At 62.7% G+C, this 13,960-nt stretch overlaps 1 protein-coding gene across 1 annotated transcript; it reads right to left on the reverse strand.

Moving 5' to 3' along the window:
- Positions 1–8,271: 8,271 nt before the first annotated feature.
- Positions 8,272–12,679, reverse strand: EN1 (engrailed homeobox 1). Its single transcript, XM_072874650.1, has 2 exons — positions 11,739–12,679; positions 8,272–9,117 (listed from the first exon to the last, which is right to left on the reverse strand). The coding sequence occupies exons 1-2, from the start codon at positions 12,439–12,441 to the stop codon at positions 8,801–8,803; spliced, it is 1,020 nt and encodes a 339-aa protein (XP_072730751.1). The 5' UTR covers positions 12,442–12,679; the 3' UTR covers positions 8,272–8,800.
- Positions 12,680–13,960: the final 1,281 nt, after the last annotated feature.

Consider the following 13,960-nt stretch of genomic DNA (forward strand, 5'->3'; position numbering starts at 1 on the left):
TGTGCTATTAACCTCCCTGGGAAGTTAAAGCTTGCCCTGCGACCGACCGCACTGCACCTCGGCCAGCTTACAGGGGCTCAGCATTCCCACCAGGCTCAGTGCTCAGGAATGACCTCAGGTGGGAGGATTAAGTGCTTGGCACTGCTAACTGCAACTGTACCATCACCTGGACGCTCAGAAAGGTACAATATGGAAGGAATCTCTACTTTCTGCTGACACTGCTACATGCCTGTTATTTTTGCCAGGATTTATCCTACCTACAGCAATATTCAAGCCACTAATCTATTGTTGTAGCTCAGGCTAAGCTGATGCTCATTTTTAAATTAAACCTCCGGTGAAAGTTGGCAAATCCACGTGCATGTGTGGTTTGTCTCTGCTTGCAATCTTGCGTGCATGCACCTTAGCGCAGTGCAGCTCCTCTGACCTCTGGCTGGTGGGGTTTTATTCCTGACAGGCTAGATGTGAATAAAATCATATGGAGCTGTGTTTTTACAGTTCAGCCTTCTGAGTCCCATCCTGCTGCCATTGAAATCAATGGCAAAACTCCCAACTTCATAGCTAGTCATATCAGATTAGCTTTGTTCCACGGACTGAAACAATCTAATAGATACCAGGTGTCCTCAATAGAGCTTGTGTGGTCTACAAGTAAGTAGAACATATTTTAAAAAGTCAAATATGAAACAGCTACATCACAGAACCTGTAATAACCCCAAACTGGTATTATTATCCATGGAGGACATGATCAGTATCTAAAATGTGACTCAGTATATATTTATATGATGCATCCTATAACAGACATGTTCTGGGGTAAACTCAGCTCTGTGTTAAACCACTACAGAAACGGATCCATATTTATGCTCATTTCCACAAGAAAGCATGGCTCTCGTGTGTTTTTACTTAAGGGAGAGAGTCCCAAACAACCTTAAATTAATCCAGAAATCCACTTTAAATATATGACCCTGCATGTAAAAAGACCTATAGAAGTTAAAGGCTGCACGTGAAACCTCTAGGCTGCTGCTCTAACACTTAGGTCCCTTCTTGCTCCAAGCTGTGAACCTTCACTGTGAAATTCCCTACCTGCTTTGCCACAGTCATGGAGCCTCACCAGCTCCTCCAGTAGCACAGGCTGGAGGAGATGACACGGTGCTATAAATGTCTAGACCTGGGCTGTACCAAGACATCCATCGCTGCGCAATGGGCGTAGCTGGCAAATGTGCAAGGAATTTCCTTGTGCTGTCTCCTGGTGTGGAGGTGGCCCAGGAGCCTTGCCCGGCTCAGGCAAAACTCTCAGTGCCCTGCTCTGCACCAACATGAACAGAAATCACTCTGCCCACTCCAGGGCCTGATCCTGAGTCACAGCACCTGCAGATAGGTGCCTCAGGGTAGGTCCTGCTTGTTTTGCCCGAGGGAAGACCAGAGCTTCCAGCCCAGGACGCATCACACAGGTACAGCCAGGTCAATAACCTAAGAACGCACAAATGGGGACATTCCAAGGAAAAATTCATCCCTTCCCAGGGAACACCAGAAAAAAAGGTGCTGATCATTTTCTAATCCAATTAAAGGTCCTCAAATGTGGTAAGGTCTATCCCAGTTCCCAGCCAGCAGGATCTCTCCTGGGGCCAGCTCTTGGGGCCGTTTGCGTGCTGGTGCTTGAGTCTTCTGCTCTGCTCTTGCCTTGCAATTCCACGTCTTGGGGGCAGCTTCCATGGATGTCCCTGACTACAGAGTTGGCCCAGGGCTCTTGTGGGCAGCACCAGTATCCAATGGATGGGGAGCTGGAGTCAGGAGGCTTCAAAGCTCTTTTTCCCTCTCTCTGCTAAGGAAGCAGGAACAAACCTGACATCAAGCCTCCCTCTTCCATCCAAAGCACTGACTGTTGTCTCCTAAGGGCTGATGAGCAGCATGTGCTTGCCCCCAGCCTGGCCTAATGGGAACCTTCTCAGCTGGGGTCCAGGTGCTGCCACAGCAGCCCCCTAAGCACTGCAGTACCTGAGGTGTGATACTCCCAGACAGCATTTTAGGCAGCTGAAGCTGCCAGTGGAAAGGGCCAAGCTGACAGCCCTCTGCAGCAAAACTGCTGCTGGACTCAGTGCCTGGCTCCAGAAGTCAAAGGATACACATTTAGTTTTTGTTTTAACAAGCTGCACCAGGGGGTCAGGAAAACACCAAGCCCCATTAAAGAGGCATGATCCAATTGGTATTTCATGTGGTATCTGAAAATCTAGTGCTATCTGTAGTCTTATCTTTTACCAGCCATCCTCTTCCATTATGGATTCGTGTCCTTAAGAGGCTTCAACACTTGTACTTTTCCAATAAAGATCTTGCAAAGTACGTTCAAGGGCAGCTTATTTTAACATTCATCACATTTAACAAGACTTTTACCAGAGCAGAGAGAACGCGTAACTAATTGTTGGAAGATCTGGTCAAGTTTATTGTAACGGGTAACTGTCGGGCAATTATGATTTATTTATTCAGAGGGAGATAAGGCACGCATTGTTCTCTGGATGAAAAAAACAGGACTGATCTTAAAGTTAATATTGTTTCCCATGCCTTCTTCAATCTTTTTATAACCGAGGGGACCCACCAGAGCACAATCCTCATTGGCTCCCTTCACTCCAAATTTTGGGGTTTAAGCTTGACCTCCCCCCAGCCTGGCTCCTGGGCCCGGCGAGGCCACACAGGTGTGTCTCCTCCTCCACCTATTTCTTAAAAGGTCTGTTGTCGTGAGGGGACACCCGAGAGCGCCGGGGGATCCCGCAGGGTCCCCGAGCCTCGCTCCCCGCCGGGTGGGGGGGTAGGATAGAGGGGGGGGGGGCTTTTAACCTGGCAATCAAAAAAACGAAGAGGGAGAGGGAAAAGTGCCCCGTTACTGCCACGGTTCCTCGGGTCCCTGCCGTGCTTTCTCGGGGAGCAGCGTGCCCTCGCAAAGGGAGACGCCGGGGAGCGGGCGGGAGCATCTCCGCCGGCACCGGGGGCGGCGGGAGGCACGGCAGGGCCCGGCCCGGCACGGTAGGGGTGGGCACGGCACGGCCCAGCCGGGCACGGCCCCAGTGCGAGCGCAGCCCTTTCCCACAGCCCACCCGCGGGAACAGACCCCGGGCTGGGCAGCCGCCGAACCACGGGCGCCGGCTGAGACGGGTGGGAGGCGGCCGTGGCCCACCGATGCCAAGGGGCGCCCCGAGGCCGGCACCCCGGGGTGCTGCCTGCCCCCCTTTTCGTCCATCGCTCTCCCTCCCTGCCCCCCGGTGGAGGTAGCGCCCGGGTGACCGCTGCCAGGCGGCTCTGCCTGGCCCCGGGAAACGCTGGGGCTTTGCTGGGGACCGGGCAGGGCTCTCCCCGCCCGGCACGGGGGTGCTCCCCGCCCGGCACGGGGGTGCTCGTCCGCGGCCGCCGAGGGGGGGCAGCGCCCCGTGCCGCCCCGGCGTCGGGGCTGCCTTTACTTCTGGCGGGACCCCGCTGTCCTGCGAGCCCTCCGACCCCGCTGTCCTCCGAGCCCTCCGAGCAGCCCAGCCGAGGATGAGAAAGGGAAAAGGAAAAGGAAAAACCCTAAATGTGCCCCGGCCCGCCGGTGCCCCCGCATCGCCCTGGCGCGGGGGCCCCTTCCCGAGCCGGGCCCCGCGGGGCCGAGCCCCGCGACCACAGCCCGAGCGCCCCAGGCCCCGCCGAGCCCCCCACGACCGCACCACCGGCATCGCCACGGCCACGGGCCGCAGCGGGCTCGGCTCGGCTTGGCAGCCCCGTCCCGTCCTCCTTAACCCGCTGCCCCCGACGGCTCTGCTGCTGCCGCAGCTAAGAAAGTTTTTATTCGCATCCTCGTTGTCTCCAAACGGAAAAAGTGACCGAGAACAAACAAACAAACAAACAAACTCTTTTTAATGTAAGGGTTGCTCACCTGGTGCAGTAAAGATCAGATCTCAGAGCAAAGGACTTCTACTTCCAGCAAAGTCTGGTTCCCGGACTTACTCAACCGGAAGAAGGAGCTCCATTAGCTAGTTTACATACACTCTTTTAAATCTGTTTCAGAGGCATTTGCTGTGGACCATAAAGATGCACCTTGCGCGCTGCTGTCAACAGCCAGCCCGAGGCTGGGGCTCGGGCGCTGCGTGTCCAGCTCCCCAAGAGAGGGAAAGTTAGTTTGTTTTTTTTTTAACTCAAAATGTATAACTTTTTTCCCCAAATTTCAGCCCTTCGCCATTCGGCAAAGCTTTTTCCAAACGGTTTTAGATTTAATGGGAAACCGTTTGACTCGTGTTTCGATCCGACGGCCGCTCTGCGTTTATTTGTTGTAAGACAAAACAAAAGTTAAATCGAACCTGTTTCACCGACAAGAAGCCGGAGCCCCGAGGTTGGGGGGTGCTCCGGGCCGTGCCCCCGTTGCCGGGACCCTCCCGGGACGCGACGGCGCGGAGTGAGCTCCCCGCCGGGACCGCCCGCCGCCCCCCCCGGGACTCCGCGGGCGGCTTCAGACGCGGCTGGGCGGCCCGGGGGTGGGGAGTGGGGGGGCGGCCGGGGCAAGGCCGGTCCCTACAGCTCCCCCCCCAGCCGCGATCGGCTCCGGACAAATACCAGCGCCTGTTTGGCGAGCAGAGCTCCTGCCTCCGCTTAGTCACTTGTTAGCGCTGCCTCGGACCTTTACCCGACGGGGAGGGAGAGGTGCGGTGCTTGGTAATATTCACTGTAAACCACTGTGATATTCACTCGCTCAATTCCGGCGTGGCCCCGAGCACCACAGGGGGGTGCGGAGGGAGCCCGGGGCCGGACCCCCCAGCCCCCCCCGGCGCCGCCGTCCGGCTCCCGGCACCCTTCGGCGGGGCGGCCGCCGCGCTCGGTGCCCGGGGGCAGCGCATCTCCCCCCGGCCGGAGCCGAGGCGAGGGCCCCCCGCACCCACGGCCCTCCAAGCAGAGGGGAGGGGAGCGGAGCCCTCTTGTAAAGCTCCCAGCCGTCGGAGCCCGCAAGATAAACATCATTAGAAATCATTGTAATTGGGATTGTGAAATCTGACCTCTGACCCGCCGGGCTACGTGTCACAACCGTGTCTGCTTTGATTCCTCGAAAGGCGGCACAAAGGAACAAGCTCCGTGACAGGAGGCAGCGGGATCTGCGCCCCGGCCCGAGGGGACCGACGGGGGGGGACCACGCGTGGCCTTCCCCTCCTCCCCCGCGCCTCATTTGCATATGCAAAGCAGCAGGCCGCCGGGCCGCCCTCGCCCGGGGGGGGTGGTCGTCGGGCCGGGGCCGGGGTCCTGGAAGCGGTTGTGCCCGGTTCTCAGGGTGCTTTGGAGGGAGAAATGAGCGTCGGTGCGTCCTTCCAGCAGCGGAGGGAGGAGGGGAGGGGGGCCGGGGGGTCGTCTGTTGGGTGTTGGCTGAGATTCATACCCCACAAACGCGCTGCTGCCTCCCGAGAGTCGGGGTGTGGGGGAGCCGACCTTCATTTCCGATGGCAGGGAGGGAGGGGGAGGTACGGCTTTTCCTCCAAGGCCCGAGCTTGTGGGTGCCCCCTCCCGGGGCTTGGGCTCCCCGGTCCCACCCGCCCCGTCCACACCCCAGCTCTCCGGCCGGGTCCCCGGTGCGTGTCCCCCGCCTCCCCCCGCCGCTCCCTGCACGCCTGGTCCCTCTCCGACGGGGAGGACGATGCGGCTCCTGCTCTTACCTCTCGGCTTCTCGCAGCCTACCGCGGGGCTGGTGCTAAGCCCCGGGGGGGGGCCACGCCCGGGCCCCCCCACCTGCCGGCCGGAGAGCATCCCCCCGGGGGCTGTCTGCCCTGGCACCCACGGGGAACGGGGTCACTCACGGAGCCAGCAAGGGCAGACCTGCGCCTGTCCCCTCATATGCCCCGCTCAGCTGCTCTCGCCGAGAAATCCTAAAAGCATAATTACATTAAAAAGCCTGATTTGTTTAAATAATCCTCTTTAGGCTCCCCTTAATCTGCCCTATATTTCCCCCGTCGTCTTTATTCCTGACTTGTCCAGCTCAGCTGAGCTTGGCCGGTCACCCCACGGCTGAGGAGTCCCCTCCTCATCTTCCTCCTCCTCCTCCTCCGGAGCCCCCCACCCCGCGGGCGGTCCCCGCGCCCGGGAGCCTGTCCCCGGCTGCAGGTAGGCAGCGGGCTCGGGGCTCTGCCGGTGGGGCGGGGGGAGGCCGGGGCCCGGCAGCCCCGCTCGGCCCGGCGCCGAAAGCCAGCCTCAGCATCACCCGTGTCCCGCCGACGAGGGAATCAAAGCGGGTCCGTGCCCTGTTCCCTCGGCGGGGCAGGGCCGGATCCGGCTCTCGGGGAGGATCATTACCCGGTTTTTAAGCAGAAATGACAGTTTTCGCTTGTACAGCTCCAGGGGAGTGCGAGACGGCGGGTATATGAGAAAGGCAGAGAACCGAACTGAGATTGGAGCAGGGGCGGGAATCTCCCCGCGCCCCCCCGACAGCAGCAAGTGAAGGGGGACCGGGGGGGCTCTGAACGCGCCCCCCGGGTCCTGCAGCTGCCTCCGCCGGGCCGGGCTCTCGGTGGCCGCTTCCCCCCGAGCGGTGGGGCTCGCACTTTGAAGGACGGTTTCATTTCCTCGGTGCGGAAGATTTAAATTTTTCAATCCCATCGAAAAGAGGAGAGGGAGAAAGAAATGCAGAACTTTAGATGGCGCTGTACAACATTTATTTAAGCCCTCCGAGTATTGCCGGCTCCTCGGCCTGCAGAGAGGAGCAGAGCACGGCCCTCGGCGGGCAGAGGAGGGCTGGGCTGGGCGGGGATGGGGTGGGATGCGCTGGGGTGGGGTGGAGGCAGCGGGTGCGGAGGGCAGGGGGCTCCCGCCGGGCAGGACAGCTCCGGCCTGCGCCTCCATCCCCGGTCGGTGACAGCCAACTGCAGCGCTAATCGGGAACAGTTAAAAAGCAAACAAAAATGGCAGAGGCCGTCTCCCGCTGCCCCTCTGCTCCCCTTCTCCTCGCATAGACGGGAACCCCCTAATGCCTCCGACGGGGCGAGGAGGGGGAGAAGCTGCAGACTTGATACGAGTGGCGGGCTGCGCCGGCCGGCTGTGCTGCTGCTCGCCCACCTCCGCGCCCCGGCCCGCCCGGCCCCGCTCCCCCGGGACACGGCCTGGGCGTTGCCCCTTCCTCCGGGGGGGGGTGCAGGAGAGGGGCTCCCGTGGCTCCGGGTCTCACCCCGGCTCCAGCTCTGCCCGCTTCTCCTCTCCGCCCCGCCCCGCCGGCTGCGGGCCTCGGGGGGGGATTCAGAGGAGCAGAAAGAAAGGAGAGGAAAAGCCGACAGACAGCCCCGTCGGGGGGGCCGGCGGCTGTCCACCCGCCCCGGCGCCCGGTCTCTGCAGGGGCCGCGGGGACCGGACCCCCAGCGCCCGCCCTCGGCTCCGCGGGGCCCCACGCAAGGCCCGCGTGGGCGCCAGGCCCGGGCACGGAGGCCCTCGACGGCCCGAGGACAAAGCCATGGGCACGGCCCGGCCCCGGCCCGTCGGTGCCCCCGGTGCGGCGGGGAGGAGAGCCGCCCCCCGGGACGGGGCGCAGCCGAATCTAACCCGGGTGGGTGGAAAAGCGGCGTGGGGGCGGCAAGCTGGGAGTCCCGCTGGGCCGCCGGCCCTCCACGACCCCGCGCTTCCCACGCACACGGGCACACGGGCGAGCCCGAGCCCGAGCCCGAGAAGGAGCGGAGGGCAGGGGCGGAGGGCAGGGGCAGGGAGCGGGGACGCTCCCGGGGCGGCGGCGCAGCGCCCGGTGCCGAGCGGCGATCGCTCCGGTCCTCTCCTCGCCGCGGCTCTGCCCTGCCGGGGAGAGCTCGTCGGTGCCCGCTCGGTACGGGAGCAGAGCCCCTCGGAGCGAGTCGAGGAGCTGTCAGGCAAATCCCTTCTCGACACACCACGGAGCTCTAAACGTCCAGACGGTTTCGGGCATTTTTCCTGCAGGAGCTGGTGATACATTATTACCGTTATTACGAGGTGTTTTTTATTCCTTGTTAAAAAGGGAGATGCGGGAGGCAAGGCACGACCGCAACAGCCAAAGATAATTTTTTTTTTTAAGGGGGTAGAGAAAGAAAAATAAAAAAGAAAAAAATAAGGAAGGTCTCGGACAGGGTTTTAAACAGGGGACAAGCAGTTTAAAAATTGCTGCACTGATCCATGAAAACAAAACCTAAATACGCCACCGAAATGGCACTATATACGCAGCATATTGTGTATGTATATATATATTTATTTGTTATATTTCTCTGTGTATATATATATATACACAAAAATCCATACACTAAAATAAAGAATTACAGCCAGCCTGGATCCTGAACACAGTCTACACTTTATTTCAGACTACAGATTTCTGAACATAATAAAATCTTTGGCTTGTAGCGGCGGGTTCAGTCTCGCAGTCTGTGGATCAGAATAATTTTTTTTTTTCCTCGGGAAAAAAAAAAAAGAGACAGAAATTCACACACACAAAAAAAAAGATCAAACGAAAGATCAGGAAAGTCGGACATTTACTGTAAAACAAGAGCAACAGACATCGAGGAAAAAAAAGGCAAAGCAAACAAAACGAACGAACGAACAAAAGAGAGGGGAAGAGAGAGAGAGAAGGGGAGAGAGAAACTGTCCAGCAAATAGAGATCGCTACACGTATTTCTTACCTGAAATTAAATATATACAAGGTCATATGCTGTTTGGCTATATAGAGATAATTTTTTTTGTAAGCGTTCATATTTTATTTTTTTTTTCTTAGTTGGAGTCCTTATACTATGGATAGACAATAGATCTGCTTTTAAATAGCACCTGTCCGCCTCCCGGCCGGCGCAGGGCTGGGGGCCGCGCCGCCTCACTCGCTCTCCTCTTTGTCCTGCACGGTGGTGGTGGAGTGGTTGTAGAGTCCCTGGGCCATGAGGTGCAGCGCCAGCCCGTTCTTGATGCCCGTCGCCTTCTTGATCTTGGCTCGCTTGTTCTGGAACCAGATCTTGATCTGGGACTCGTTGAGGCTGAGCTCCTGGGCCAGGCTCTGCCGCCGCTGCTCCGTGATGTACCGGTTCGCCTGGAACTCCGCCTTCAGCCGCTGCAGCTGCTCGGCCGTGAACGCCGTCCGCGGCCGCTTGTCCTCCTTCTCCGTCTTCTTCTTCTTCAGCTTCCTGGTGCGGGGGCCTGCGGGCAGGGCACACACACGCCGCTGGGCAGGGCCGCGCCGCCGACCGACCGACCGACAGACCGACCGACAGACCGACCGACCGCCACCGCCGCCCCCGCCCCGCCGGCCGCCGGAAAAATGGCCGACGGGCGAATTTCTGCCGGTCCCCTCCGCCCCCCCCACCCCCAACCCCGGCACGGCCGCCCCGGCACGGCGGAGGGAAGGATGGGGCAGGGGAGGGGAGGCCGGGGCCGAGCCGCCCGCGCATCCCCCGCCGCCCCGGCCCCGCCGAGGGGAGCGGTGCCCCGCTCGCCCCCCGCCCCGACACACGTCGGGCCGCCGCTCCTCTCCGCCCGCCCCGCCGGGACGAGCCGCGCTCCCTCTGCACGGCCCGGGGCCAGGGCCCGCCGGCCGGGCAGCGGCTCCGCCGGGCAGCGCGGGGGGCGAGGGTCCCCGCGGCCCGGCACCGGGCAGCCGCCGGGAGCAGCAGCCTGGCCGGGGGCTGCCCCGGTCTCTGTCTGGGGAGCAACGGCCCCTCCGCAAGGCCGGCCCGGCCCCGGGGAGCCCTTCCCCGCCGCCGCCCCGGAGCCCCGCCGCCGCCCGGGTCGTCCGGGCTCTCCGGCGGCCGATCCTTGCCGGGGACCCCCGGCCCCGCCTGCAGCTCCTTCCCTCCATGCACCCCCGCCGAAAGCGGTGCCCCCCGCCCCACCACCCCCAGGCCGGGATGGGGCCGGGCGAAGTGCCACAGAGCTCGCCGGGGAAGCAGCCCGGCCCCGGGGCGCATCCCGGGAGCAGCGCCCGGTCGGGGAACTACCGGCGTCCTCTGCACGCCGGCCCGGGGGGAGCGGAGAGGGGAGGGAGCCCTGGAGAAAGGGATCTGCGAAAATCCCCCGACAGCTGCCGGGCTGGGCGGGCGGCCCCGGGCCCGCAGCCTCCCGCCGGCAGCAGCCGCAGCCGGAGCCGGCGAGGCCTTCCCGGCCGCCGAGTAGGCCGAATGCCCCTCTCCCGGCGCAGCCCGTCCCCAGCGCGGGGGGTTTCCCCGCGGCTCGGCGGCGTCTGCCGGCGGGGAGAGGGACGGGGCCCGGCGGGATGCTCCCGGGCTCGGCCGGCGGAGGGGCGGAGGGCGCGGGGAGCGAATCGCTTGGCCGCGGCACCTTGCAGCGGGGCGCCGGCGCCTCCGGCCGCCGCAGCCCGCTCGTCCCCGGGGCCGGGAGAAGCGGCCGGGGCCGGCGGGCAGCTCCGAGCACAACAAAGAGGGCGGCCGAGCCGAGGCAGCCTCCCCTCGCCCTTCTCCCCTCCGGGCTGGGGTGAGCAGGGAGCTCCGGGGAGCACATGCAGAAATAATCCTCTGCCCGAAGAAAGGGGACGAAAGGAAATAAAGGCGCAAGTGCAAAACGCCTGGCACACGGCGGCCCTGGGAATCGGGGGCGAAACACCCGTGGCCGGGCCGGCCGGGAGCGAGGGCCGCGCCGTCTGACAGCTCTATCACTCCATCAATCACCCGAGTCAATCAAAGTGGCTTTTCCGAGTTTCAAGTCGCTGGACGTGTCAGTAACGGGGGATGGAGATGGCTCGGCCGACAGCCCCGCTCTGACCGCCGGCGGGAGCAGCCAGGCCGGGCAGCGCGGAGCGGGGCCGGGGCCGGGCAGCGCCGCCTTCCCCGCGTCCCGGAGCGGCCCCCGGCCAGCCGGCCCCGCGGCCCCCGGGTCGGCACAGGGCAGCCCAGCCCGGCCCCGGCCCGCGCTGGCGGGTCCCTGGCTGCCGGCCTGGGGTGTCACGGGGGGAGCCTCCTCTCCTCGCCCTCCGCTTCTTTCAAAAAAATTGCCATTAAAAATAGAAACTAAGGGTGATAAAATAAGGGGCTGCCGGGGGCACCTGGGGGACTGCGAGCGGCGTGAAAGGGGGCGGCAGAACGGGGCCGGGGGCCGGGAGGGCCGAGCAGGCGGCTCCCACCGGGGCGGCCCGGGCAGAGGCTCGTCCCCCGCCGAGAGCCGGGCCCCAAACCACGGCAGGGAGCACCGGCTCCCGCGGCAATGCGCGGCCTAAGGGCCTGCCTGGCTCTGCCTCGCCGCAGAGGCCCCCACAAACAGCCCCTCCGCCACCTTCTTAAAAAAAACCTTTTTCTTCGCCTTCCGAGAAAACACCCCCCCACCCGCACCTCCAGCGGCCGCTCAACATGTGGCTCAGGTCTCCCTCCCGCCACCCCCGAAAGGCCACCAGCGCCCAGGAAAAAATATAAAAGGGGGGGGGGGGCCAAAACAAGGGAGCAGCCGAATCCGCTGCCTTTTTTCGCAGCGCTCCCACCCCACGCCGCCGCGCTGCGCAACACCCCGGGCTGCGGCAAGGAGGGGCGGGCGGGGGGCTCGGCGACGGGGTCGCTCCCCGCCGGCTCTCGGCGCCGAAAGGCGGCCGAATCGGGGCCCGGCGTCACATTCAAATTTGGGAGACTCGGAGGAGGAAGGGGGGCGGGGGGGACGCGCTTCCTCTCGCCCCGGGTGACCCAGGACCCCCCCCCGCGCCTCCCCACGCGAGGTGCTCGGCAGGCCGGGAGCCAAAGCAGAGGGGGCAAGAGGGGCAGGGGCGGGGGGGCGACGTTGTCGCGATTGTAACAGCTCCCAGATGCGCCGCGGTTCCTTACCCGAGGACGGTCTGTCTGAATACCTAGTGCAGTAGACCCAGGCAGGCCACACCAGCGGCTGTTGCGAGTCGGGCTTTATAACAGGTCCTCCATTATTAGAGCCCATGAGGAGGATGGCGGGGCTGCCGTGCTCCCCGTACTTCGCCGGGTGAGTCTCGCCCCCGTCGGCGGGGGGCTTGGCCGCCCCCGACGCCGCCGCCGCCGCTACCGCCGCGGCGGGGCTGGCTTTGGCGGCGGCGGCGGCGGCTGCGGGCGGCGGCGGCGGCGCGGAGCCGTCGGGACGGCAGTTCGAGTCCGGGCAGAGGAGGGAGGGCGGGTTGGGCGGCCGGGCCAGCAGCGGGTTGACGTTTTCTCTACCTGAGCTCTGCCCCCGGTCTCCGTCCCGCTCCCGGCTGCCTCCTCCTCCTCCTCCTCCTCCTCCTCCGCCGCCGGCCGGCGCGGGCGGCTCCTTCTTGCAGCCGAAGTCCGGCCTCAGGATGTTGTCGATGAAAAAGTTGGTGGTGCGGTGGGGCGGCGGCGGCGGGGGCGGCGGCGGGGGCGGCGGGTGGCGGCGGCGGGGCAGGGGCAGGGGGCAGGGCGCGGCGGGGGAGGCGGGCGCGGGGCTGGGGGACACGGGAACGCTCTCGCCATCGCTGCCGCTGCCGCTGCTCGCCGGGCCGGGCGCCGCGTCTCGGTGGCCGTGCCCCTCCGGCGGTTCTTCCATGCTCAGCCCCCGCCACGGAGATCGCTGCCTCTTTTCCCCCCCACCCACCCGCTTTACGCCCACCCCACTTTGCCGGTGGGTGGCGGGGTGGAAACGGGGGAGGAAAAATTTAGAAAAAGAGGAAAAAAAAAAAAGAAAAAGAGAAAAAAGAATAAAATCCACTTGTTGGGCTGGAGCTGAGGTTTTTTTTCTCCCCCTCGCACGGATGGATCCAAAACCGGGGAGACGCTCGAGGGCTTCTTTCCCCCTTCTCCCGATCAGCTTATATTTCCGCCACCGGAAAAAAAAAAAAAAAAAAAAAAAAAAAAACCCAAAAAACCCAAAAAACCACCAAACCCAAAAGGTGTGCGGCAACACCGCGGCCCCCCCCAAAAAAACCCGCCCCCCGAAAACCCGTCAAAATCTGCCCATCTCCCCGCCGCCGCCGCCGCCGCGGCGGCTCCGCGCTGCCCCGCTGTCACGCTCCGCTCTGCCCACGCCGCGGGCTGCCGGAGCCCTTCCCCGCCAGCCTGGTGGTGCACGCCGCCCGGGCCAATTTATTTTTTTTTTTTAAATTCTTTTTTTTTTCCCCCCTTTTTTTGGGGTTTTTTTTGTTGTTTTTTTTTTTTTTTTTAAAAAAAAGGCCAAATCTCTGACAGCTCCGGTCCGTGCAACAAACTCTCCCTAAAAAATCCCTCAGCCACACTTTTTTCACTCGCACCGGAAGCACGTGAGGCGGCCCCGCACGTGGGGGCGGCCAATGGCGCGCCGCCGCCGCCGCTGACACCCCACGCCGCGCCCAATGGGCGCCCGCCGGGCCGCCGCCATAAATACCGCGTGGGGACGGGACGGGGCGGGGCGGGACGGGCGGCGGGAGCGCCGCGACGGGGCGGGGGCACCGCGCCGCGCCCGCACCCACACGCGTGTACCGGCGGCCCCCCCCACCCCCCCCGGCCCCGTGAACAACTTCTTCCCGCCGCGCCGCGTCCCGCCGCGTCCTGCGCGGGCCGCCGCGGGTGGCGGGGGCTTGGTCATCGGCCGCTTTGCTCTTGCCCCCCCCCAATAACACCCCCCCGCACCAAAAAAAATCTGTGGGTGCTCTTTTCCCTCTTTTTCTTTTCATTTTCTCCCGTCCCGCGGCGGGGTCAGGCAGCGAGGGGAGGTGGCCAGCGGTGTAGGGGTTGCCCGGAATGGAAACTTTTATTTGGAGGAATAAAAAATGAAAATAATAATAGTAATAAATAATAATAAAGGCTGCACCCGCTCGGCTGGTTTGTTCCTTTATTGGGGTTTTTCTTTTCGGAATATGAAGCAGATCAGCCGCCCGCTCGCAGCTGAGTTCGTATCGTGTTTCCTCGTCTGCTTTTTGATGTTTGTTTGTTTGTTTGGGTTCGGTTTGTTGCCTTTTTTTTTCCCCTGGTGTTGGGTTTTGTTGGTTTTTTCTTTCTCCAGAAAAGACCGAGCACCTCGGGACGTGTGTTGAGGCAGAAGGGAAATTTAAGGATTTTAAAGGGTGGGGAGAAAAAGGCACTTCTTGCGG

The sequence above is a fragment of the Ciconia boyciana genome, chromosome 10 (assembly GCF_034638445.1).
Source record: "Ciconia boyciana chromosome 10, ASM3463844v1, whole genome shotgun sequence".
Taxonomy (NCBI): domain Eukaryota; kingdom Metazoa; phylum Chordata; class Aves; order Ciconiiformes; family Ciconiidae; genus Ciconia; species Ciconia boyciana.